Consider the following 26,053-nt stretch of genomic DNA (forward strand, 5'->3'; position numbering starts at 1 on the left):
ATGGTCTTCTTGGTGGATACTTTGGAACCTTTGCTGTAATTTTTGGAAGGAACATATTGAGCAACTTCGGAAACACAGGCACACATTGTTAAAATAACTCATGCATATTTAGACAACACTGGCTTAATTATTATTAGTCACCCCACCTGTTCGGCAGAGCGTATCTCCCTAAAACCGACAAATGTATTCATCGCTTTTATTACTACCATACCGCGTCCACGCGTTTACCATATCGCATACCATTGCGCGTATTGTAGTACAAGTGACATATATTTCGTGCAATATTGTTTACAAATAAACATGAAGAAATTTGCAAGTGCCAAAGTACTGTTTGGATTTTTTAATACAATATTTTTCGTAAGTCATTTAAATATAGTTATAAATTTTAATAAGTATTATATACCGGAAAGTTTACATAATATTATTATCCAATCATTCTATGAGGCTGTGGGCTAAAAATTTGCGAAGCAGATAGCGATGAGCTAACTTGGTGAAAATCAAGGAATAATCTACCCAAGCAGTGTTGTTTGAGGATAGAAAAATTAGGTACATTACTTATTGGCTCTTTTCTAACAAACCCCTCATATTCAAACATTATCTCTTTGGTAAACAGCCACACAGGTCAGTAGCGTACTAATTTATTGCACGTAATTATTCGTTCTTTCCTCATTCAGCCACTTCCCTGGCTGGCTGGCTGGATGAGGAAGGCTGAGGACCGGGTGTGGTGGCGCTCTTCAGGGAAGCCCTATGTCCAACTGTGGACATCCACAGGCTAATGATGATGATGATGATTCGTTCTTTAAAGGCATGTGGTTTCGTCAAAGTAGTATGCGGTTTTCTACTACTCTGCGACACGCGAAGGATTCTTCTATCCCGCTTGCTCGCGATGCCGGAAGAAGGCTTAGAAGAGCCACCGTTCTACTACGTCGCGCTCGGCCTTCTGATTGCCGGTATCACAGTTTGTGCTGTGGCTGCCATTGGTGTGTGGGCTACGTACTTGCCGGGATATGTTATTTTAACTATTGTAAGTACTTAATTATTATAGGTATCCTACTTTATTTATTAACTATGCGACAGAAGGTGAACAGAGTTGCCTACTTTATATAGTGAAATATATGCGCGCTGATGCTTGAGGCAACCTTCGATTGGTCTATCGTAATGACTAATGCCAGAATAATTTGCGATTGGTATTGATCCTAAAACTGCCGATTTCTAGCCAGTTGTTTAAAAAACCGACTGTTAACGAAATAATGACAAAGTGGCAGTTTTACGTGTGTGAATTTCCTAGTCTTCTAACTTCTTAACTACTTTATTGAAAAGTATACAAAAATGTAGAATAAGACAACTATTGGGCGATTAACCACTTAATTGTTATTATTAGCTATATCTACTATATTCAACAAAGGTAAAGTGGACTTGCACTATAATTGCACTTGTAACAAGCTGTACCTAGGCATATTGAGAAATAAAATGTTTGTACTTAATTATTCTGCCTTTTGGTTTGCGGTATTTTTGGCTACCCTGTGTGTGTACTGATACACAACTAGTTATTTTGTTTTAATGTGATCGGTACGTACTCTTGCGGCGCAGTATTTCCTCGTAGTGCTGGGCCTGTTGATGTGCGAGTGCGCGGCGGGCGTGGTGTCGGCCGTGTGGCCGCGCTGCTACGGCATCCAGGGCACGCGCGGCGGCGCGGTGGGCGCGCTGCAGAGCTACTACGCTGTGCCTGACTTTGAGCACTTTACCGCCGCCTTGGACTTAGCGCAGACTGAGGTAAGTAAACATTCATTTCTATCAAAGATACTTAGGTTGAAATCTATAGAGCGCACTTTGAATTAATTGATTTAAGTTTCTGTTAAAACGAGTCAGATTCATGTTACCGATATAAATAACGCTGTCTCATTTTAACAGTGTCTTTAAGTCTGAGCAAAGTCATAGTGTGCTCTGTAGACCTCAGCCTTAGAAGAATACATTTTGTCACCCCCGCTTAATAAAGATTTATTCTCATTAAATCGACAGATTTTTGTGTAATAACGATCAAATCACACTAATATTATAAAGGCGAAAGTTTGTACGTGTGTGTGTGTGTGTGGATTATTTATACTCTGGATTAGCACATAGGCTACTTTTTATCCCGGAAAATCAAAGAGTTCCCACGGGATTTTTAAAAAACAACATCCACGCGAACGAAGTCGCGGGCATCAGCTAGTATTTATTAATTTGTTTGCAGTTGCAGTGTTGTGGCATGACGAGTGCGCGCAACTACGACATGTCTCTATGGCAGCTGCGGCGGCTCGGGCCGCGCGGCGTGGCCGTGCCGCCCAGCTGCTGCGTGCAGGCGCTCGCCGAGCGCTCCTACCTCAGCCCCGCGCCGCTCAACGCGTCGCGCTGCCAGGACGTCACGCCCAACGCGCAGTTCAGACACGTGCCCGTGAGTTGACGCGCCCTTCTCGCAGTCTCGATACATGTCTCTATGGCAGCTGCGGCGACTATTTAAATAATAATTACGACTCGTAAGTGCTACACGTTGATACTAGCTAAGCTCTTCAAAAAAAATAAACGCGTTGGGCATACATTTCACAGTTTAAGGATACGTAATCCAACACCCAACGTCTTTGATGTATGCGTAAGAGCTGGCATGATGGCAACACTGACGCACCTAACGATTATAAGGTGGCACATGCAGTTGGCATATGCAGTTAGGACTATCCTTCTGGCGCCTCACACGCTGCATGATTGTTCTGGGGTTTTTTCTAGATATAATAGAGCTTATGATAAAAAACCAGTGTTCTCGATCCAAAATCGATAAGCTTCTCCGTGACATTAAATTCCAAGTTTAATTTGTGTAATGTGTGTAGTTGTGTAATAACCACGATGTTTTTTTTTTCCTATTTTTTACAGGGTTGCCTGACTAAACTCGAAGATTGGTATCAGCAACAGTACTTCATATTCATGATCTCGTTGTTCGTAGTCGCCATTTTCAAACTGGCTATATTGTTAAGTACTGTGTATTCGTGTATTCGACTGAGGAAGAGCAGACAAGAGATCCATACGTTTATGATAAAAGGTCTGGGCAATAAGGCGAACGAGAATATCTACGAACGCAACCTGAGCAGTTTGCACGATGAGCCTATAACTGCGAAATACATACAGCCAAATAACTTCTATAGTCCCCGCGTTCGGAACCCGCGGATCTTTCACAGCAAACCCAATGAGATGGTATGAGAATTAGCCGCGGAGATAAATGCTTTAGAGAGAAGACTGGAACGATTCTCGGATATCCTACACAAACATCAGGCAGACTCTATTATGTGGTAACGTTTATTGTGGGTAATTTTAATGGCTTGCACAGACACTGAGGAATGTCCCTTATTCGTCAGGGTACTTTTTGACCGTTTTAATAGATCACTTACAACTGCATCGAATAATGCATAAGAGGTACTAAAAGTCCCCCGAATAGCCCAGGCAATAGACCGGACCGCACAAAAGCGGGGAGTCTAATCCTTTCACGATTCCTATCCTTCAAAAGCACTATAGTACTATAGGAGCTCCCATAGTACTTAAAGGGTCGGAATCGTTCGTGTTCGAACAACCAAATTTCTTAGGAAAACCCATGTAAAGTGAGCGCGACCTTGTTTGCGGTTGATTTATGATTTATATGGTAGTGAGTGATTTCCTGAAGGTCGCAAGCTCGAATGTTTTATAGTAATAGAAATCAGATATACAAACAACTCAAGATAATATTATGTACCTTTTATAAGCTATTTTCTATAAAGTGTTATCTCCTGATTAAATTGAATAAGTTATGTAGTACGCGACAGGTCGAGATGGCAATAGAGGTGGGGACGCCCCGCCCACCTGCACAGCCCCTGGGCGAACCCGGTGCGAGATAGGTGGGGTGTGCGGGCGTCCCCACTCCAATTGCTATCTTGAACTGTCGCGTACTATTATGTACTCGTAAGTTTTATTAATAGGTATTAATTAAGGAAAGACTGTAATTTGTTTTTAAAATGTAGTGGTAAGTTTTTAAAATAAAAAAACCAGGTTTCAATATGTAATATTATTTTCAAAAGAACATTCAAAAATTGGTCCTAAAGTTAAAACATTGTTAACAATGGTTCTGGAATGTTTCAATCATTTACACGTGGTCAATAGTTGTATCAGAGAGCGATTTCATTATATTACTGATTTGTCTATTTAATAAAAAGGAATACTTAATTAATACATATAATTTATATTTCAGCTATGCTTTTCGAATTTGTAATAAATGATTTAACAATTTTACCTTCGTAAAATTATACATTGAAAATGTAACTATACCATACATATTATTAGGCTGCGGATACACCTGTAAGTTTTACTCATGTCAGCAGCATACACGAATAAGTTACGACAAATTTACTAATGTAAACAATCTCATAGTTACATTTAGAATAATAATTAAGTCGTCACTGAATTACATAAACTATTTACGTGAGTAAAACTTATAGGTAGGTGTAATCGCGGCCTTATACAATAATTTAATTTTCGTAACCTACTGACGGAACTCGTCCAAAAAGAAACCAACATCCAGAAAATTCCAGAATCCCACAAACCTCTTTCTAAGTAATACATGAGATCCTTAACAATAACAATACTCTATTTATAATAATTGATTCTATTTTATCCTACAGACCATTGAGACCGACATCACAGTATAATCTACTAATTACATCTTAGGTACAGGAATGATCTTAAAATAAACTTAACTAATAAAATGTACATTTGCACTATAAATAAAAATTGATTGGGCCATTCGCAGGCGGAAACGAACCTCGCCAATAATCCTGAATCCTAACGCCATCGAGTATAACTGCACATCTCGACAATGTGTCGATAACTCGATACTTGAAATATATCAATGTTGTTGAGATGTGCTAAGTCATAAATGAACTTTTACTAACTTGTACTAAGCCTACTGAAACTTCACGATATCGCAATCATTCGAATGTCGTGACGTTTACGTTTTCCCGAACAAGATTATCAACGAGATAGTAGTGGAGGTCCAGAGGAAACGAATAAATTACTACATTGTAATGTCACATGGTAAAATACAGACTCGATTATAATAATATGATAACAGACGCTATAAAATGTATTGCCCAAATTATGTCGTCATTCGATAAATAAATCTAATAAACGTGTAAATAAAATCGTTGAAATGTCTTTTGTGCTATTTACTTATATTAATAACAATATCTGTAATAAATATACATAGTATATAAAAGCGACTCTGCAAATAATTGAGAAACATAATTCCCACGCTGGGATAAATTAAGTCGTCGCAGAGTTTCCTACCACTGCCATTTATTTAATACTATAAACTACCTTATACAATAATTTTTACAAAATGAACTATGCACAAACAATCATAAAAACTATAAACTTCGAAATGGAATTCTTTAGAATAAATATGTAGTTCATATAAAACAATGCATTAGAAAATGTTTACATTTATCGGAAGATTCGCAAGTGGCAGTGCCACGGCGTATTTCTGATGGAAAACTTTGGTCACATTTTGTTACATGTTGGTCGCGAGCTACATTAAATGTTATACGAACAATAGTGATGAATAATGATATGACTGCACGGCTCGTTGGGGTTACCGAGTACCGACTGACCTATCGCTCCTAAATACTTAACAGTTTTACGACAAAACAGTAGTTTAAATCTGTTATTGTCACCTTAAAGATCTGTGTTGTAGCTAATTCTGTTGTACACAATCTCTAAATTATTACTATCTGCTTTATAATCTTCTCAGAGGAAAAGGATGGCACTAGACTTAGATGTGTCAATTTTATTTTAGGGATTTATGTACAACAGAATTAACCACATTGTCTAATATAAAACCTGTTTTGTAATAACACCAATAAAATATTTCGGAACTGGAGACGTTTATCTCATTTGACCCATCGACATAAGTAGCTGAAATAAAACTAAGTACAAAGGAAATAGGTCTTTGTGACAAGTTTTGTCGACATCCCCCGTTGAGTTTGTCATACACTGCCGTTGAGTGGAGTTTTGGTTCTATTACAGTCAAGCAAAATATTTAGAGTGACCGGCAAATTATTTGAAAAATGCGCACTAGTCGATTTTTCGGTCTATTTGCTGGCGTGAGGGAATTTTTACCGCGCGGATGCACGCGATTTTCGATCAGTCGGCCCATGCTTCCTGCGCATGCGCTAACCCGCCCTGTTACGCCGCTCTTTGTTGAACATGCCAGTCACTATACCCATGAAAAATCTTGTGGACCATGCAGTATAGATTTATAGTATGTCGTTCAAGAACGAGTTATCGAGTGAGTTGAGCAGCTCCTGCGCGGTGAGATTGCTGGTGTCGCTGGAAGGCATGTTGTCGAGGAAGTCCAGGTTGAAGTCTGCGGTTTGGCCCGTGAACGAAGACGCGGAGTGAAGCGAGAACGGGTGGTTCCCGTTCTGGGACTGCATGGGCCCGTTCCCGAGCATGCTCTGAGTCTGCATGGTGTTGTTCTGCGCATGCATCGGCTGCTGACTCGGCATGGACTGCATGGGGCCGAGCCCGCCCATGCCAGACTGTTGCAAGCTCATGCTCTGCGACTGACTCATGTGAATATTCGGCATCTGTAATTTACAAATTAATGTGTTATTTGTAGGTATTGACCGTGGTAGCCTTGTGTTTAAGACGTCGGGGTCCGGAGTTATTGCTTAAAATGCACGAGTTATACCTGCGTTTTAAGAAATTAAATTTATTTTATTAAATTTAAATTCGTGAGGAAACATTCGCGCCTGAGCTCTCCATAATGGTTTCAAAGTTGAGTTTGCCAATCCATAAACCCTTCTCATTCTGAGAGGAGATCCGTCCTCAGTAGTGGGCCAACGGTGGGTCGCTAATGATGATAGAAACCTTATGATAGTATTAGTCCTTGAATGTGGTCTTCACCTATTAGTAAGTGATGAATGATGATGCAGTCTAAGATGGAAGTGGGCTAACTTGGAAAGAGTATAGCAGCTTTATTAAACTTTTAAACTGTTCTATCAAGCGGGCATGTTGATCACATACAGAAATATTATCATACTATGCAGTATAAAGTTTTGTCAACCCTTTAGGAGCAAATGTATTGACATTATTATTATGTATTTATATAAATTGTAGATAGGGTATTACATAAATCATTTATTTCCTCATCCTCGCGATAATTATAGCAATAATTGAAACGATAAGCGCATACGATAAAATAATAATTACCTGTCCTTGCACGCTCATCATTTGGTTTTGTTGCATAATCAGATGCGACATTGACGATTGCTGATTTGATGCCCTGGAAATAAACAAGTGCGATTAGTAAGTTGTTTGCGAGTCAACTGTAATATTTCCATAAATGTTCAGTTTGAAGAGAAAACAAAACCGATCAAGTGCGAATCAAACTCGCACACGAAGGGTCCCGTAGTCCGCACCATCATACAATAAAATATAATACTTTTTAATTTTTGTGGTGTAACCCAAATTCGCGGTTTTCGGATTTTTCTTTTTACTTGTGCTGGCTATAAGTCATTGCTACCAGCCAAACACGATTCTAGATCTTCGGGAAGCACCCTATAAGTTTTGAATTCCTTGAAGGGTCCTGACAGACAACGAAGTGATCCTGGAAGGGTCCTTTTTTTTCTGGACATAGAGAACCCTAAAAATACACTCCAATTCAAATAGTAAAAAAAAATAACAATTTTAAATGCATCAAAATATACATTCAAATTCGAATAATAAAGCCAAAAAGAACAATTCTGATTCCTTATTGTAAACTATTATGAAAGTTAATCACCAATCCTCACAATACAAAAATATTTTTAAAACAATCGCAGCCAACAATGAAGACAAAGGTTATTATCATCAGGATAAAATCCAAGTAATATCAAAAATTGTTTTGGACAAGATTTCAGCTGATGTATTTGTAGCTAGTGTAGAGGCTATGCTTTATGCAGTGTAAATTTAGGCTCAAGGTATATTGGCGCAGATTCGAAGCCACGTTTTGCATTTATATAGGCAGTTAAAGACGTGGAGAGTGACATAGGCTACTTTTATCCCTGAAAATCAAAGAGCTCCCACGGGATTTTTAAAAATTTAAATCCACGCAGACGAAGTCGCAAACATCAGCTAGTTACATATCTAAGGGCATTATGACAACACTAGGAACGCGTTCTGCTCGCGAGTCGTCAACAAGGTGAGCGCGGAGGTTAGAAGGGGAAACACGTCAAGTTTACATTAATCATTACATCACTTTGTTTGCATGTCAATTAAAACTACTGGTGTAAATGTAACTGTTAGCATGCGTTTTCTATCGTAATTATCTATGTATTTATTTGCCATTACTTTCTGTTACAGTTAACAAAATACCAGCAGGTGTCTAAGACTACACTTGCATGTAGAATTTAATTTTTTGCAGTATTTTTTTATGAGGAAAGTTGGATCTTAGCTGGCTTTGCCGGTAAAATCTACTTAAGCATTATTATTATATCAAGTCACTTTATTAAAAAGCTAGCTGACGCTCGCGACTTCGTCCGTCGTAAGTTTTTAAAATTTCCGTGGGAACGCTCGATTTTCCAGAAAAAAAGTATTCTATGTCTGTCTACACTCACATGATGCAACCTCTATACCAAAAATGTAAGATACCTTTGCTGCTGATGCTGCATTAGTTGCTGCTGCTGGAGCCGCGCCTGCTGCAGCTGAAGTTGCTGCTGTTGCGTCATGCCGCCGCTCACTCCGCTCACGTTGCCCATGCCACCCATTCCGCCCATGTTGAAACCTGGTTGTGATGGACAAAAAATGGTAAGCACATCAGATGGTTATGGTAAGTCACTTCTCAGTGCTCACCCAATGCCTATGAACAAATATAGTCAATCTTATAAAATGTTTAACTTTTTTATTCTGGGCATGCAAGGGATAGATTTTCCGTTATGAAAATTGAAGAAAATGCGCACTGCCCAAAGTCCCTAAACACGGAAACCTCTTATTTGATACCAAGCTCGATCCATTTATCTAAAATTTGTTTTTTCTTATATTTTTGACTGTCATATCCACCATATTGGATTTGTCATGACGTAATATTATGAACTATGAAAAATGAGCTCATAAATACAGGTGATTGCTGAGCTCTATGCCCTACATCGTTTAGTAGGGTAATAAATGAACGCGATACCTTGGTGGTGGTGCGGGAACTGCTGGCGGGCGGACTGCTGCTGCAGCAGCACGTGACGCCAGTCAGGCGCGTAGGGGCGCGCGTGCGGCGCGAAGGCGCGCGGCGGCGGCGCGGCCGGGCGACGCGGCGCTGCGCCTGCGCTCGCGAAGCGCGCCTTGTACTCCGGCGGCGGCGGCCGCATCTGCTGCTGCTGCTGCGCGCGCAACATCTGCTGCTGCTGTTGCTGCAGCATCTTTGCTTGCTGCTCGCGCGATATGCCTGCCGCGGCTATTCCTGTTGGGAATATACAGTACACGTTGTGGCTTATTTTGCTCTACACAATTCTCTAAACATAGGACACCAAATACTTACTGATGACCAAACCATTTGCATAGAAGTATTGCATAGGGCAGGAAAAATAAGAAAATAAATAAATAAGGACAATGGCAATCAGTAGGTATTGCAAGACTTATTTACTGTATTAGACTTAAGAGAGAGCCAGCAAGGGCTAGATCCTCGTTATTTTATAAAAGCTGAAAGTTTATCTACATGTTGTTCTCAACACAGCAGGAAGTACCTACGATCAGCGACTATGAAGTTTAGATCATATGGCTTTGGGAGATAACAAGTTAAGAAATAAAAAAATCTTACATCAAAGTATATTTTTTTTAACCCCCGACCCAAAAAGAGGGGTGTTATAAGTTTGACGTGTGTATCTGTGTATCTGTGTATCTGTCTGTGGCATCGTAGCGCCTAAACGAATGAACCGATTTTAATTTAGTTTTTTTGTTTGAAAGGTGGCTTGATCGAGAGTGTTCTTAGCTATAATCCAAAAAAATTGGTTCAGCCGTTTAAAAGTTATCAGCTATTTTCTAGTTTTCTTGTAGAAAAGAAGGTTAGATAACCCTTAGGTTCATAATAATCAAGTGTCAATTGACAAATGTCAAGCTGTCAAGATGGACGTTGCCTAGATATACATAATTATTTATTTGAAAATGATTGGTCGGGGGTGTTGAAAATTTTTAATTTACACTTGTTTATATTTTCTTCGGAGTAGTATCAAAAATCACGTCATGCATGACAGTAGTCCATTAGTTATCGTAAGAATAAGGTCGGTAACACAATGAACAACAGTGGTTAGGATACGATAGAAAATATAACCCGCAAATCCCGCTAAAAACAATATAAAAGGTACATATTATCCTGTGTCCTGCGCATATAGTATTTAGGTAAGTGTATGGATTGGTGGCAAAGTCCGATGAATGTGCTCCGTCTGCATTATTAAACACAACCTCATCCACTTACATCGTCTGGCTAACGCCAAGTATTTATACTGTAGGTTTATACCTACTCCTCGTACAGAATCTCATTTTATGAGCACTGATCGCACCTTGGTATTTGTTTGTTATGCATGCAACTAGGTGTACATTGAATGAAAAAATATTTCAAAAGTAATCTTCTACAAACACGGACGCATAAGCTTTTTAATGTGAATCTTACTTCACATATTTTAACACTAATATACGAGCAAGTTCGGAATTTGTTATTTTAACACGTTTCGCTTTCTTGTAAGTCTATTAGTGTGTTACAAATATTACAATAGATTTCAAACTAACTTTCCGATGACCCTTGAAATCTATTATTATTGTTAACCTTTTTCATCATTAGATACCTAAGTCTTATCATAACTTATCACATTTTTTTAACCATCTACATAACATTATATAATTGTAACATTTTGCCTGTCCATTTGTTTTTGTGCAAACTCCACACACAACCTAATGAACTGGTTCAATTGATACGTTCAACCAATTTAAAGCATAATGCTGCTTGAACTTCAAAATTTCGACTACGTACATAGTAGAAAGGGAAGGAGGAATCAGCTCAAAGAGTTCTAAGCTAGATTTTTTTTAAATATGTACCTAGTGGTTGCTGACCAGGTCCTTGTGCAGTCTGCTGCGTAGGTCCACTCGGTCGCGTCCGCATCGACGGCGAAAAGTTCATACTCTGCGATTGTGATACCGAGTACGAATCGCATCCGCTCCCTGGAAAAGAAGATAAACTTCATTAGCTATTCAGGATTTTTGATTATTATTATTATCATCAACAACATAGCAAAAAGTCCGCTGGCCGGGTCGGTATGTTTGAAAGCAGTAATCTCAAAAAGAGTTTTCAGTATTTTAGTTACAATGTCACAATCACAACCAATGCGATTGTAATAATGATTGATGCAGTCTTTCCGCAATCGATCAGCTAATGTGTCATTCATTGAAACATTGAAACAAATTCAAGCAGCAAGCAAAACAGACTCAAGCATTTAATATAAATAAACACTGATAGTGATGAGTAATCATGTTAGATGCTTACCAAGTGTACATAAAATGCTTAGTATGATACCGATCGTCAACAGATGGAACTGAAGTTTTATAAAGAATATTAACTAAGCAAGATCATCAATTCAATGTTATGCAAAAGCAAATTTTCTTATTATTCAACGAACTTTTACTTATTTTTATTCTACTAAAAAGTAGAGTTTTGAGCTACGTACCTAATATCCTGTTATTATTTTGAGGTAATACATAGATTTAATTATTTCCTATGTGTTACTAGTAACACACGACCTTCCTGACGCAGTGGTGAGCGCTTTGGTCTTATTAGTGGGAGGTCCCGGGGGTGCAATTCTCGACAGGGGGGAATTTTATAATTTCTAAATTTTCTCGGTCTGGTCTGGTGGGAGGCTTCGGCAAAGCCTGCCGCCAAGTGATTTAGCGTTCCGGTACAATGTATAAAAATAAAAACCAAATGGGTATGGGTTTATTAAAAACTGCCATAGCCTTTCCAAGTTAGCCCGTTTCCATCTTAGACGGCATCATCACTTACCATAAGGTGAGATTGTAGTCAAGGGCTAATTTGTATCTGAATAAAAAAAAACAGGCGCAATTCTGGTAAAGAAAAAATTTTGGAGCCTAGACTTAAACCACGAGTTTTATTATGACTCTTCTATTTCACAAGGAAGGTTAATATTATGTATGTACTGTAAATTGTAACATAATACAGGTACTGTTTAATGTACCTAACTACTTAGGTAGTAAGTACATACCTACCTATAACCTACGTAGGCAGCTTGAAGATTGTGACGTTATAAATAACATTTTTCCTTATCAACATTGCGTTGACTAGGGAAATTGAAAGATAACAAGTTTAAACGAAATAATAGGTATCGTATATTATGTACTCTATCAACGTAACCCGCATTTAAGCAAATAAAATAATTTGATTTCATCTGATTTGATTTATATAAAATGTAAAAGTTTGGATTATTTCGTTCCTAAAAATTGGATTCGAAAGATATCTTCAATAAGCCTAGAAAGCTTACTACGTGGATACTCGTATGGTGCAAGTTATAACATCCTACTCTATGGGTACAATCTGTAGATACGCCCGCGTCGTCGGTACCTGGGTAGTGGGTAGAGGTATAGGTAGGTACCTCTACTCGATTTCGGTTCAGTTCAGCGATTAGTACTTCATTAGTAAGGTAATTTTGAATTTTGATATACATAACATGATACATAACTGTGTGGATTAATCATGAAGCATTCACTGTCTACGAAATATCGCTCACAAATTATATAACCCAACGAAGTTAACTTTCGTGCTGTATGATCACGTAACAAGAGACACAGTAGAGACTTCAAACTGTTATTATTTTGTAGCACAGTGTTGTGACGTTATTGTATCGCGAATTTGGTTAATTACTTAGCTACTAAAGAGGTGTAGAGTCCTCCCCTGCGTTATAAAATAAAATATGTAATTAGCTACAGTACCACCACTTTGATAACTTACGCCGATGTACCTGCGCAGAAATCTTATTTTTAAATGGCGCGAAAATATCTCAGCCTATCATAGCGCGGTCCATCCGCTATTGGTTGCTGCTGCCTATGCACCATTTTTTGTACGCGCGAATTATGAGCTAGATATATATAGCTATAGTCTCTTTTGCTCTTATATGTTTTAAATCTTAATTTAAAGAAGTTGATAGCCGTTTGATTCCAGAAAATCGAAGATTTTCCACAGGATTTTCAAAAACCCCAATCCACGCGGACTTACTCGCGGACATCATCTACTATTATAATAAGCTAGACAAGATAAATACGCATAAACTATTTAACAACTATCCAATTCCCAAATCTTTAAAGATGGAACTTATTCATAGAGACTACATCTAATAGCGAAGATGAGTTACAAAAAGTATAAAAGAACGGTTTGATCGGAGTACACCACGTATCATAACTAAACAGTGGCACAAAAAGAACTAAAATCACTTATAAAGTGAACGCAATAAAGACTTCAATCTATGTCATCCCCGAAGCGCGCCTGGCGCATTCTCGCAGATCGTCAACCTCAGAGTACCCTCCCCCCGTTCACAGATCAACCGAATTAGGGTTGCCAACCGTGCTATATCACACTAATATTATAAAGGCGAAAGTTTGTATGTGTGTGTGTGTGTGTGTGTGTATGTTTGTTACTCCTTCACGCAAAAACTACTGGACGGATTTGGCTGAAATTCGGTATGGAGATAAATAATATCCTGGATTAGCACATAGGCTACTTTTTATCCCGGAAAACCAAAGAGCTCCCACGGGATTTCGAAAAACCTAAATCCACGCGGACGAAGTCGCGGGCGTCAGCTAGTATAATATAGTATTGAATTATATTACGGTTCTGAGTACTATACATATACTGTTGAAGAAATATATTATAGTACACAAAAATACTAATATTACTATATTTCGATTGAATGGATCCATCATCAAACAATTCCCACACTTTGTAAAAGAGGTGTAAATTCCCGAATGAGATTGGTCTCAATGAAATGAATACAAAATGTAGTTTCTATTTTACTTCTAGTATTTGTTATTTGTTGGGCAAGCAAAATCATAAAATTAAATTTAAAACACGAGGTTTCATTTGATGATGAGACAATAGATTAGGCAATAGGTATTAGAAGTTCTACCAAATAAAATCAGTACAAGTAGAGTATGTGTAAAATGAGAAAACAAACTTAGTTTCTTTTGTCTTATTTACTCTCATCATAAAATAATAGGTAGGTAAGTATATTTTAAACGCTTACTAGATATATTTCTAAAAATACTATAATAATCAGCCGAAAAATGTAGGCAGCCCTGAACCAAACGGCTACTGCAGTTTCACAGCTACCACCAAGCTTAACACGTCAACATAAGGTACGTTTTCATCCATGTTAGCGACGACACATAGAACAGGCCAGTAGGAATACACATACCCCTTGGTGCATTGTACTGAGCGTGTGTTATGAAAAATAAACTAAGCACGCAACGTTATGTTGTTGCTTAAACCTACTTATATTGGTAGATGCGGTGTTAATAACAATATCATAATATCGAGCTCGATTCTTCTATAATATGAATCTAGCTAAATGGGATTAAAGTTAAAATTGAAAAAAAAAAAAACAATCTTTAACTATAGGTACCGGATTTTATTATATGTATGTATTGTATATTGTGTATACAATAGCCAAAAACGACTATCAGCAAAACCAAACGACCGGAAACCGCGTAAATTCCAACTAAGTTCCAGATTGTCGATCGAATAATAAAATCGATACATATCGTCGATTTATTTTAATAAGGTATTGTAAAAACGAATTTGTATTCACCTGCATACTTTTTTTTATTTTAAACAATTTTGTATTTGCATTCGAATTAAAAAAAGAATTCAAGTAGTAATCAGTGATATTAGGTAATATAAGGTACATATTGAGGTTGTTGCTTTTAATAAACTATTTAGCACATCTCTGCTCCACCTTGCTTGATATAGCGGGCACTTAGGCCCTTACACTTAAAACAAGAAGTTTTTTTACCTTGATGGTGTTGTGGCGAAGGCGTCCCCTGGTGCTGGAAGGTTGCGTACATGCCCTGCTGCGCGGCGGCGGACACGTGGCCGCCGCCGCTGCCGCTCACCTGCATGTGTTGCGCTGCTGAGACCTGCCGGACATCGATATTTATCATTTAGTGGAGTTTATTAAATCTTTACGTCCGTGTTGTTTTAGAACTACAGGTATAACTGAGTAGGTTCCTGCGGTAGTGGAGCGGTGCGACAGGGTTGTGATGACGTAACTAAAGCTCAGCGATTCGTCATCTTGCGACAGTTGTCACCCCTCCCGCACCGCTCCAATACCACAGGGTATAAGGTATACTACGCAGACCAAGTGCAATTAGCAGTCTTACATAATTCCGAAAAGTTGGTTTGTTTATTGGTTTGTCCTTCAATCACGTCGCAACAAAGCAACGGATTGACATGATTTTTTGCATGGGTATAGTTAAAGACCTGGAGAGTGACATAGGCTACTTTTTATCCCGGAAAATCAAAGTGTTCCCCGGGATTTTAAAAACCTAAATCAACGCGGACGAAGTCACGGGCATCAGTTAGTAATTAACATTATTGAAAAATAATTGTACCTACTTATTATTAAAACACTTTACCTACCTATCGTTTAGCTTTATAAAGTGCCTTATTTGCTCAGCAGTTGATTAACACTCAATCAATAGAATTAAAATCATTTTTATGACCGTATCAACGGCAGCATCTATTTCTATGGTGGAACCTGTTTTTGCGGATATCTATTTAGGTAATTGGAATGAAAATATATTATGTGGTGAGTGGTCAGGCTTATACACACACATTAAAATCTATTTAATCGGTACCTCCATACCTAGTTTGAAACATAAGATAAGTAAAAGCTTACTAAAACAAGCTCTACAACGTTCATGCGTAAAGGAAAACAACTTTTATCCTATTCAGGGAATTAAGAAAGTTATTAATTTATATGAAAATAAGCTTGTGCCCGCGACTACGTCCACATGAACTACAAAAATTACGAACCTCTGTTTTACCCCTTTAGGAGTTGAATTTTAAAAACCCTTTCTTATCGGATGTCTGCGTCATCATAGGCTACCTGCTTGAGCTGGGCGTTGATAGATCAGTCAGTCAGTCAGTCAGCTCTTCCATTTCTATATATGCAGATAATACGATAAATAAAATACACATGTACACATTAGTCTTCAAAGTAAGATTTTTTGTTTAAAGCATAGTTCGTTTTGCTGTTTTGTGTGCTTTCGTGATTCCTTTCGTCAAAGGTAGTCTGGAAGAGGTCGCTTTAGCGATAAGGACGCCTTTGCATGCTACAGGTATTAGATTAAGATCCTTATATGTTTTTATATGTTTACTTTGTGTTGTGTGCAATAAAGAATAAAAAAAAAAAATTGGTTTGTAGTGCTATACCTAAAGTCTAGATCTAAAGTCTCCCTTACACAAAAGGATCCTCTGCGAAAAAGGATAACACCACGATAGCACAAGTTTATCTAGCACTAGTAGAGACAACAGAATGAGAAGTGTCACTACAAAACATTGATTTCTAAGATTGTACCTGTAATTATATTGTGCCACAGATTTCTACCATGTTGTGCCTATCAAGTGACTTAAAAATCTAAATCGTACCTACACGTATCAATCGGCTCTAATAGAAATGCTTGCATAATCTATGTCCACTCTACTTCTAAGGATATAATCCTTTAGGTCCTCTCGATTAGCATTGGGTTTATCGGGGCACGAAATGCCTCCACGGGTGACAGCTGCCAGTTTAAAGACATGGGCGGTCCAAACATCGGGCCGACGACGTGCGACGCGCAAACCAGTTCTGCGCCCCGCACCGCCGCCGCCTCAACCCGCCACAACCCGCCACTCGCCGCGATATAATATGCGTAATAGCATGGCCCGCTAAGCTGTATTGTACAGCCAGACGAGCTAACGGAATCGCTTATCTAGTCGCGCATCGGCTTTCCGCGCGCGGCTGAGGATTGCTATCACGACGCGCACCTACAATAGCAAACTAACCGACGACGATGTGAAACCTATGTTGAGCTGAACTGGTTTTCCGTTATAGGTACCTACCTCGCCTGAGACCGAAATAGATTCAGGTTTTGCACTGTTTGAATTTAGACAAATGGAAAATAAGTAGGTAACATTTGAGCACGAAACGGTAGGAATTAATTAGGTAGAACGATACTTAATATGACCCCAGCTACTCTTTCTTTTCTATATTATGAATATCTTTATGTAAAGTGCCTGGGTCCGGAAGAATTCTACCCACGTAATCTAGTACATTAGTTCGCATTATTGTATAGTTTTTTAGGGTTCCGTACTTCAAAACGAAAAACGGAACCCCTATAGGATCACTCTGTTGTCTGTCTGTATGTCTGTCTGTCTGTCCGTACGACCATCCGTCGTGTCTGTCAAGAAGACCTATAAGGTACCTACTTCCCGTAGACCCAGTTTTTAATTTATAGACTAGCGCATGGCTGCAATCAGACCTGGTGGCAAGGGATGATGCAGCCTAAGATGGAGCGCGCTTGCCTAGAAGATATATGTACCTATTCATTTTTTACTTTACCCATATCATACCCAATTACCCATATTATAATTAGAGGGGAAAACTGATACTGGAAGGTCATTCCAAATCCTAGCGGTTCGAATTAGAAATGACGAGGCAAATCACTTCGTACGTATCCGTGGAATTTCGACTACGTACGGGTGCAGATCCTGGCGATGCCTTGCAGTACGATAGTAGAAAGGTGAAGGAGGAACTAGGTTATGTGCGTTTTAAAAGCAATTATGTAGGTACATATCTAGTCCTACCACTTGCGTTAACGGTGAAGGAAGAAGTCGTGTGGAAACCTGCATGCCTGAGAGTTCTCCATAATGTACAACTCCTGATCAACTTGGTAAACTTTATTTGAATAAAAAACATTTCTATTCTATTTTATAATGTTCTCAAAGGTGTGTGATGTCTGCCAATCCGCACTTGACCAGCATGGTAACTGGTATAATAAGTCCAACCCCTTCTCATTTTGAGAGGAGACCCGTGCGGAGTTACGTAGTGAGCCGGACAATGGATTGTTGTTGTTGTTTTTGATGATGATATAAAGACTAGCTCACCCAAGTGTTTAAGGCTCAAACTTATAGCTCAAAGTTCAGTCAATCAGTTTATTTCTATAAATAATAGGGGTAATGATTAGATTAGCAACTGAATTTTATTGAGACGGGCGGCGCGTTATTCGTAACTCGTAAAGTCGTAATCATTCTTTGGTTTCACAGCTAAGCTAAGTAAAGCCCCGGTAATGATTTTGTTGGGTCGTGACGTCACGGATCGCTGGTCTATCTAACGGTTCGTATATAGTACGCCTACGAGCCGACGTCACTGACACCTACAGCTCGGATCAAGTATAAAGTTCATTCTATTATTAAACCTTTTATCAAATAATGCCTTAGCCAAAGGTGGCATAGGTATTAGATTTTTTTAAATCGGTCAACTGAGAGTCGGACTGGCACACGAAGCGTGCCGCACCTAACATAGTAGATACAAGAAATAACATTTAAGTGCAATTTTTTATTTTATTTTTTCTTGCGCTGCGGCGCTTGAAACAGACAGACGGCAAAGTGATACCGTTTTACCCTTTGGGTAAGGAAGCCTAATAATGCAGTCGGATGGCAACACTTACGATTACGAATGCATGAATATTGAACAATACCTACCGCTAACATTATGTACCTACATACGAAGTATTATATTTATTTGTATAACATAGATATACATATGTACATAGAAATAGAGCGTTTTTAATTAAGGGAGTGTTGAGATGACAGTGGGTGGGACACGTGTTCTCGATGCAGGAAGTGAACGGACGGGAGGCTACACTTTTTATTCCATTCAAATGTTCTGATGTCATCCGTCGCCGTATAGTCCGAGTGAACAAGTATAGGTGTTGTTATCATTTTTGTGTTCATATTGCAATATTATATACTTACACGATGTCATTTTTTAGTGGTCATTGAAGTAAATATTGCTACTACTGGAACCATAGCATCCGCGTCGATCTTAGGTTGAAATCTATAGAGCGCACTTTGAGTTTGTTTAGACTTAAATTTCAGTTAAAACGAGACAGATTTATGCAGCGGTATAGCACTGTCTCGTTTTAACAGTGTCTAAGTTTGAGCAAAGTCAACGTGCGCTCTATAGATCTTAGCCTTAGACCCATTACGCACGGTCGTCTAGTCGCCAGGCAACTCAGGTTAAAATCTGTTATTAACATGAATGTTGCCGTGTCTATGAGCACGGAATCGCCGCAACTCCATGCGTAAGAATAGACTCGGCAACTTCCATACAAATCACAGATTCTAAGGTTGCCGTCGTCGTCGATCAAGTTGCCGGGCGACTAGTCGACCGTGCGTAACGGGTCATAGAGAAAAGAATAATAGCTTAATTACCTAATAGAGAAGTTTACATAGAGCACATAGAGTCTGAATTCCTCCAACACAGATTCAATCAGGATCTATGCTAAAGGTAATTTATTTTGGTTCTAAAATTATAAAATGTAAAAAATACATACTTAATTATAACAAGTCAACCATAATATGAGATCAAGAATTAAGTAGGGACCTGCTAATACCCATCTATGTGTCGACTGCCGACATCGTATCCGAGGTGTCGTTATAATATTATTAACTAAGTCAAACATGTGGCCTTAGCACATTGAGAATTGCGAATTCTATTTTAGACTTGTTTATATTTAACATACCAGTACGTCATTATAATATACTGAAGCTTATCAAAATTATAGTACAGTAACTACAGTAACATAGCAATTAGTTTACCTAATAACTTTCTATGTACTTTGAAAAATACAATAATACTTATTATATTTTATTACTAGCTGATGCCCGCAGCTTCGCCCGCGTGGATTGGTCAGATCCCCTGCAGCATCAGGATTGAGGAGTTGGACTCCAAATTTTTTATGAAACAATGTCGCAAAGTTCCTCTATCGATTAAAAAAGAAATGACGCAAATCGGTTCAGAAATCTCGGAGATTTCGGTGTACATAGGTAGAAAAACACAACTCCCTTTTTAAAAGTCGGTTAAAAAAGTAGCCTATTTTACGCCCTGGTCAATCCTCTACTTGCCTGTGAAAGTCCCGTCAAAATCGGTTCAGCCGTTCCAAAGATTAGCCTTTTCAAACAGACAGACAGACAGACAGACAGACAGACAGACAGACAGACAGACAGACAAAAATTTTAAAAACGTGTGATTCAGTTATGGTATCGTTCAAATAACCATATGAGCTTAATATGAGGTAGTTATTTCGAAATTACAGACAGACACTCCAATTTTATTTATTAGTATAGATTGTTAACTTTTCGAAGAGCAATTAGTAGAATTTAACAATATTACAACTTGTTCAAACTTTTTAACTCAAGTTACCCATTTAACTTCTTACAACATAAGAATTATTAAGAACTAGAGGCTATGTATTCAAATTCAACCGTTTATTATGGTTCCATACCCGAAGGGTGCCAAGACTGTACTACTAAACCTCAGCTGTCCATCCGTGCGTCTGTCTGTCAGCGGGCTGTACCTATACTGAGATGGTCCAAATTTTCAAAAATTAATTTATGTATTTCTATTGCCGTTATAACAACAAATAATAAAAAGTTCGTAATCTCGTACAATGGTACGGAACCCTTCGTGTGGGAGTTTGACTCGCACATTCCAGTTTTTTTAATTTATTTTACACATTCTAAACTACGAAGTACGAACCTAATCCCGTTACAAGTAACTCTTAGTTGACGTATGTATGTATATTAAAGAATGTAAATATTATTGTTATTGTTTACATAATATGATAACAAATGAATGCAATGTAATTTATTTATATATTTTACACGCGGGGCGCCTATTTCGCGATAGTGATAGGTCAAACAAGTTGCGCTTCGGAACCTGGTACCTATTTGTTCTACTCGATTGGTTTGAACCGAACCATGGAAATCAATTTTATATTTCTTTGCAGATAATTTCAGTGAATCAATAGAAAGACGAAATTTGTTACAGGGATAGCTTGCATCCCGGGGATGAAATTGGATGGACATATTCTTGATACACGAAAGCAGAATTCCATGGGATTCTCAAACACCTAAAACACCAAAATCATCTATTTGGTATAGAGATAGTTTGCATCTGGAGACGAACGTAGAATAATTTTTCTCAAGGAAAATCAAATAATTCCCACGGGATTTATAAAAACCTAAAACCACGCGGACGAAGTTACGGGCATCATCTAATAGTCTATACCTTGTTGGTTAAAGGTATAGACACGAAAGAAGAAGACGGCATGGATAGTCGCGTCGCACTCGGTTCTAACCCTTCGTCTCCGACTGCCGCCACTCGGCAGCGCGCGCACTCGGCCCCCGGTCGATACTACACCAGACTCCCATGTTTTTTATGTCCTTTCACGTCACGAATTACCCAATAAATAAGACTTCCAATTACTAAACGCATTTCATTGCAATGTGTTTTATGAATTGCCAAGAAATGGATGAGGAATTGTCTGAGCACATAATAATATAAATAAAGTAATATCCCTCAGTCAGTTTCAGACTATCGACCCATAAACGCGTACGATTATACGGGATCCTTACCGGAAACGATCATCTCTTCATATTGAAAATGTTAACGCGCGGAATTGAAATTGTGGCAGTCGCGCTGTACAAAACGAGGCCACATCGTTGGTATTTTGAAATAGACTGTTTCTTTTATGATCAACTGTATTCAAGATTTTTTTTTTTTTTAGGTACAATAACATGATGACATTAGGCAAAACATGATACTAAACAAGAAAGGACACTTACTTGTAAATTATGATGAGGCTGCGACAGATGCAGCTGCTGCTGTTGAGACATGTGCAGATGCTCCAGAGGCGGCTGCGTCGGCCGCGGCCGGTAGCCGGCGTAGCCGCGGTAGCGCGCCCAGTCGCCGCCCGTGGCCTGCTGGTGCTGCTCCGCCATGTGCTTCAGCGTCTGCGCCGCGGGAGACATCTCCCCGCCGCCGTAGGGCCGCGGTGCCGGCTCGCCCTCGGACGGCTCGAGGCCTCCCATGCCTCCTCCCCCGTTGAGCTTCCCGCCATCGAGATCGAAATCCTTCATTAGCTCGGGGTACTCGGATATCTCGGTGATGAGATATTCGAACGCATCGTCTCCATCGTCCTCGCCGATGAGGTCGGCGAGGCCGGGGAAGGCGGAGGCGGCGTCGCGCTCCAGCGCCGCCGCACACTCGTCGAGTCCCACGAACTCGTCGTCGGCCACCTCGGATTTGCATTCGGCTTTGCATTCTCGCTCGCAGTCCAACGGGGAGGGCACGCGCGGCGGCTGCGACGGCGGCGGCGAGCCGGAAGTTTTCACCGCGTTGGCGAGGGCTTTCACCGTCACATTCGTTGAGATCTGCTGCGGTTGGGAGTCCGCCGCGGAGGTGGTGAACTCGAGCTGCTGCACGATTTCAACGGAGAACTTCGTCAGGCCTTCGCCCGTGCCTCCTCCTGCGCCGCCGCCTCCTCCGCATTGCAGCTTGGCCGGGGGCTCGTAGTCGCCGCAGCCAAATTTTTGTTGCTGCAACAAACATTTTTAAATTAATATAATAATAATATTGATAAGTAATTGATATAAATGTAACAAAGTGTACCTACTGATAAAAATGTAGGTATAGCTACTGTATAGATATTGTAAAAATATATACTGTGCTGGTTTTTATGATAACAAATAACAATTATTTATACTAGTAATAGGTACTTAATTCTTTATATAGACGCATAAGGTATTACGTACCTACTATACTTAACGACGCGCGCGAAGTTAGCGTAGGTAACGTAAATGACCCGGTCAATTACAGACAATAAATAATATTACATACCAAAGTTAAAAAAAAATATACCTAATATATTGTTATTCAAGTGATAGAATTTACAACCTCTTTTGCATCATCATCGGTGGAATGCTTTGCATCAAGCCGTAATAAAATTACTTCAAAATATGATATTACAAATCACTACAATTCACACATATGCATAGACGTCATCGATGTTTGCGAATTCAAATTCTAGTCGGCTAGACCTTGATATAATATCACGTGTGCAAATATCACACTTACTGCTAAACGTGTGTTGAGACTTGCGAGTATTTAAACGTTCGTAGCCACTAACTATGGAGCTGTCAACTATTTGTTTCGCATTATAGTACATTGGTGACTTACACCAAGTTCAATAAAATTGAAAAATTAAAAAAATATAGAAAATACTTAAGTTTTTACATTGGAGATTGGAGAAATATGATCTAATAGTTACTGTACCCATATAAAAGACCGTTAACTATTGCAATTACGACGTTAATTTAATACGTAAGAAGAATAAAGTCCATAGGTTCCTTATAGTCTCATCCATTAGTACCTTGTTCTTAACTAATTGTGCGCATCCTTCCAAAATCCAATCCAAGGTAGGTATATATATACAGACGGTGCGGAGTCGCACATGTACTTGACCGGTTGTTTTGGACAGGTGGCCTGACTAGGCATGGAATAGGGAGTTGTAAAGAAATCTGAGGGAGGTGTAATTTTGAATGAAGTTAGGCTAAGAAGGTTAGGCATTTGGTAACGAAATATGATTTGGAGATTTAAGTAATACTTCCTAAGCAAAGCATAAACATTTTTATAGTAAGTTATGTTAAACCATAACACATTACGATCACGCATTGTTGTGTTGTAATCACGTGAAGGTGATGATAACATTCAATCACTGACGTTTTAATTGTGACCTTAAGTAAAGGAGAACAATCTATGAATGAATTGCACGAGAAAATCTAACAAATATAACCTACAATTGTTTGACCAGAGTTTCTGAGCCGCAAGCGTACCTACTTAGCAAGTATTCATGAGTTCATTAGAGAAAACCTTAAAGTTTTAGAGCGATAAGACTGTCTTGTGGAAAGTGTGGTGTCTCGGAGGTCGCCGTAGTGAACGGCACGAGACAATACGAGGCGATGGTTGTGAAACCGCGTAGTTTGCACAACTATAGGTACACAGCGCAGCCCTATCAAGCTACTAATGCGCTACACAATAAGATCTACGTATACTTGCAAAGTACAATTGGATACGATAATCTGAAACGATTGTCTGATTCAAACAACGAATTGAGCAAAGAGATCGATTCAATTTTAGAGCCACGCGCTCGAATGCTGGGTGTATGCATCTTTCTTCTTTCTTTCTTCACTCTGGGCTGGTTTCCACGCTTAAACGTTTCTGTCTGTTGTGCGTGCATTAGCGCTCCTCACTCCAGCCATCCAAGCTCACTCCAGAAGCCGAGGAGACCGCCCAGGTTGCCGAGGGCTTCATGGAGTGAGGTTTGGGTTGTATGAATATTGCATAAGCAAAGAAGAAATACATTACTTTGATTGATTTTTTTTGGCCGATAAGGCTGATATTTTAGCAGCCAGGCCCACCAACTGTTTACAGTTTCACTAAACCAGTGAAGAAAGAACCAGCACTTTAATTGAAACTCTAGCAATAGCCATTTATAATAGCACTTGAGAATGAAATCAGATGAGTTAGGTACATCTTTCAATGGCCACTCAATTTACTCTGACGGCTTCTGTCTATATACCTAGGTAGTAGGTACCGACATTGCATAAATTGCATGGAATACATTGGAAATAGCTTGCATTCCGAATACGATATATCTACCTAAGCGACTTTTTATGCTGGAAAATCAAAAAAATCTTTTGGGATTTTTAAAAAATTTAATTGGACCAGACACTATAGGATAACAAAATATGTGATCGCCGTAAAGAGTTTGAAAATGATCTCGTGCGGAACAGAGGTGACGTAAAAGCTGCTATTTACACAATCTATTTTCCTCAATTTAATTTTTACTTTCAGTAGAAATATTGTGCCTGCTACAAAAAATATGGAATAAGTACTTCTAAGTAAAAATAAATCAACCTAACCTAAATTATTATTCTGGTTTTCACGTAACTACTTCATTCATGGGTGTTTCTTGATTTTTTTCATATTTTTTCAGTAAATATTATCATTATACTTAAATGTCTTTATATTCAGGAGATTAAAGATGAAAACGAAACCATTTGCAGGGAACCGCTGGATTCAGGCGGCGTAGCACCGTGGCGAAAAATTGAAACACATTTAAAAAAAAAAATCTGTGATGTAACTACAAATTCACGGTTTTCAGATTTATTCCTTTACTTGTGCTATCCTACCCACCTGCCAAATTTCAGGATTCTAGGTCAACGGGAAGTACCCTTTAGGTTTTCTTGACAGACACGACGGACGGACGGACGGATGGACAGACAGACAACAAAGTGATCCTGTAAGGGTTCCGTTTTTCCTTTTGAGGGACGAAACCCTAAAAATATGATTATCCTGAGCAAACCGTCAGTTTGTCAAATGACATAAAGACTTGACGAAGAAGCTTTACTAAATGTAACTTGCTAGGAAAAAATATATACACATAACTAAGTACCTAGTAGTAATAAGATAGTGAAATTAAATTTTTCAAGATCGATTTTTTGTGAATTTCTTTGTATTTTTACGTGTAAGTATATCTATTAACTACTGTTTTCTTTATGCTGTGATGACAAACTGAATGAGGCACGGGATGCGATGGCAGGGGTCAAGTCAATTGACGTCGGGTTACATCCGGGCGCGATTCGTCGCGTCCCCGTAGCACGTGCTGCCTGACAATTATCTTGCACGACACGGTGCCACCTGCCTTTATTACAGCAACATTGCTATGAGTATAGCGTTTGTTGCTTTTATTTCTAACTTCGGTACATATACAACGGGGCATAATAATAATAAAATTTACTTCACTATGTTAATTAGTTCCTACAATTTACGAATATTTGAAAGAGCTTCGTCGATATAGTTATCTATTTCTT

At 39.0% G+C, this 26,053-nt stretch overlaps 2 protein-coding genes across 3 annotated transcripts in view; one reads left to right on the forward strand and one right to left on the reverse strand.

Moving 5' to 3' along the window:
- The first annotated feature begins 111 nt into the window (after nt 1-111).
- On the forward strand, nt 112-3,750 carry LOC123866350 (tetraspanin-17). Its single transcript, XM_045907868.1, has 5 exons — nt 112-357; nt 806-1,024; nt 1,591-1,773; nt 2,231-2,431; nt 2,902-3,750. The coding sequence occupies exons 1-5, from the start codon at nt 301-303 to the stop codon at nt 3,223-3,225; spliced, it is 984 nt and encodes a 327-aa protein (XP_045763824.1). The 5' UTR covers nt 112-300; the 3' UTR covers nt 3,226-3,750.
- Nucleotides 3,751-4,939: 1,189 nt separating this feature from the next.
- The window catches only part of LOC123866338 (neurogenic protein mastermind-like), a 32,990-nt gene continuing 11,876 nt past the window's right edge, over nt 4,940-26,053 (reverse strand). For both annotated transcript variants that reach the window (XM_045907854.1, XM_045907853.1), the window contains exons 3-9: nt 21,965-22,717; nt 15,087-15,210; nt 11,110-11,232; nt 9,209-9,481; nt 8,683-8,815; nt 7,264-7,336; nt 4,940-6,638 (exon numbers count right to left, since the gene is read on the reverse strand). In XM_045907854.1, coding sequence (XP_045763810.1) covers nt 6,306-6,638; nt 7,264-7,336; nt 8,683-8,815; nt 9,209-9,481; nt 11,110-11,232; nt 15,087-15,210; nt 21,965-22,717 — 1,812 coding nt within the window. In that variant the 3' untranslated portion in view covers nt 4,940-6,305. The remainder of the gene's footprint in view (nt 6,639-7,263; nt 7,337-8,682; nt 8,816-9,208; nt 9,482-11,109; nt 11,233-15,086; nt 15,211-21,964; nt 22,718-26,053) is intronic.

The sequence above is a fragment of the Maniola jurtina genome, chromosome 6 (assembly GCF_905333055.1).
Source record: "Maniola jurtina chromosome 6, ilManJurt1.1, whole genome shotgun sequence".
Lineage (NCBI taxonomy): Eukaryota > Metazoa > Arthropoda > Insecta > Lepidoptera > Nymphalidae > Maniola > Maniola jurtina.

Excerpts from the sequence above, each read along its gene's own strand:
- LOC123866350 (XM_045907868.1), top strand. The coding sequence starts at position 301 with ATGAAGAAATTTGCAAGTGCCAAAGTACTGTTTGGATTTTTTAATACA. Across the intron at positions 1,774-2,230 it reads TGGACTTAGCGCAGACTGAG|TTGCAGTGTTGTGGCATGAC; the intron begins GTAAGTAAACAT and ends ATTTGTTTGCAG. Across the intron at positions 2,432-2,901 it reads CGCAGTTCAGACACGTGCCC|GGTTGCCTGACTAAACTCGA; the intron begins GTGAGTTGACGC and ends TATTTTTTACAG.